General features: G+C 35.1%; 1 protein-coding gene across 1 annotated transcript; it reads left to right on the top strand.

The window, feature by feature from the left end:
• Nucleotides 1-323: 323 nt before the first annotated feature.
• Nucleotides 324-842, top strand: LOC132277449 (uncharacterized). The gene is made up of 2 exons (XM_059779309.1): nucleotides 324-488; nucleotides 651-842. Exons 1-2 carry the CDS (start codon nucleotides 324-326, stop codon nucleotides 840-842), a joined length of 357 nt encoding a protein of 118 aa, XP_059635292.1.
• The last annotated feature ends 510 nt before the right edge of the window (nucleotides 843-1,352 follow it).

The following is a 1,352-nucleotide window of genomic DNA, read 5'->3' as shown; positions in this document are numbered from 1 at the left end:
GAAATGAATGTGATATATGTCAAATTTAATTGGTCATACATGTGAAGAGGTTTTTTATTTGATTGGTCATACATGTGGAAAGGTTTATTATTTGAGCTGTTGAGATGGAACATACTTGGGATGTAGAAGTAAATTTTTTTCTTTTCTTTTTTTTTTTTTTTTTTTTTTTTTTTTTTTTTAATATTTTGTGCATATGTGAGAAAAAGTTTTGTATTTGAGCCCTTCAGATGGAAGGTAAAGTAAATACTATTCAAGACACAACAAACGGAAGAAACGTTCTAGTTGTAGAATCAGAAGTGATTAAATAGAAACCAATGTGTAAAATGGAGTTTGATAGTGAGGAAGAGGCATATGATTTTTACAATGCATATGGTGGTCGAATTGGTTTTAGCATCCAGAAGGAGTATGGCAATAAAGTTAATGGAAGAATTATATCAAGGGCGTTAGTTTGTAGCAAGGAAGGTGTGAAGGGGACTGATAAACAAGATGTATTTAGAAAAACCCCCTGGGCTAAAACACGAACCAATTGTGGTGCATGAATGGTTCTTAGATATGACAAGACAAAGGCAAATTACGCAGTTTCTAAATTTGTAGAAAGTCACAACCATCCATTGATAATTGCTTAATGCAACCATATGATGCCGTCCTAGAGACGAATTTTCTCAGTCCAAGCTATTGATGTTGAGTTAGCTTCGGATTTAAGAGTTCTGGCTTGCAATGCATATGAGTTGATGGGAAGGAAATCTAGTGGCAAAGAATCAATTGGGTACTTGAAAGTGGATCTTAAAAATTATCTAAGAACGCGAAGACAAAAGGAGCTTCTTTATGGAAATGCGGCATGAATTATGAATTATTTTGAGACGCGTGCTTGTGGAGATCCTTCGTTCTTTTATTCCTTGCAATTGGATACTGAGTAAATGATTACGAACATATTCTGGTTAGATTTTAGAATGATCATTGATTTGGCCATTTTGGAGATGTTATCAGTTTCGACACAACGTACAAAGTGGTATATAGCAATATACCATTTGCAAAGTTCTTGGGTATGAATCATCACTGGGAGACCGCTGTGTTTGGAGCAACCTTAATGTATGATGAGACAGCGGATTCGTTTGTCAGGTTATTTGAAATGTTCTTGAAAGCGATGAGCGGAAAAACGCCAAAGACGATTATTACGGATCAAGACGCTGCAATGGCAAAGGCATTAAAGTAGGTGAATAACTTTCATGCATCTCCATTCTTGTCCCTTTGTATGCTAAAACAACTGTATTATTTCAGTCGTATTTTTTGTATTTGCAATATTGCAACACGGGTATTAAGTTAATTAATCTTGTAGGTTATGCCGGTGATGA

Source organism: Cornus florida, unplaced genomic scaffold, assembly GCF_030987335.1.
Source record: "Cornus florida cultivar Cherokee Brave unplaced genomic scaffold, ASM3098733v1 CherokeeBrave_3.0.0_Hap2_Chr01, whole genome shotgun sequence".
NCBI lineage: Eukaryota > Viridiplantae > Streptophyta > Magnoliopsida > Cornales > Cornaceae > Cornus > Cornus florida.
This window is presented reverse-complemented; position numbering and strand designations above follow the sequence as displayed.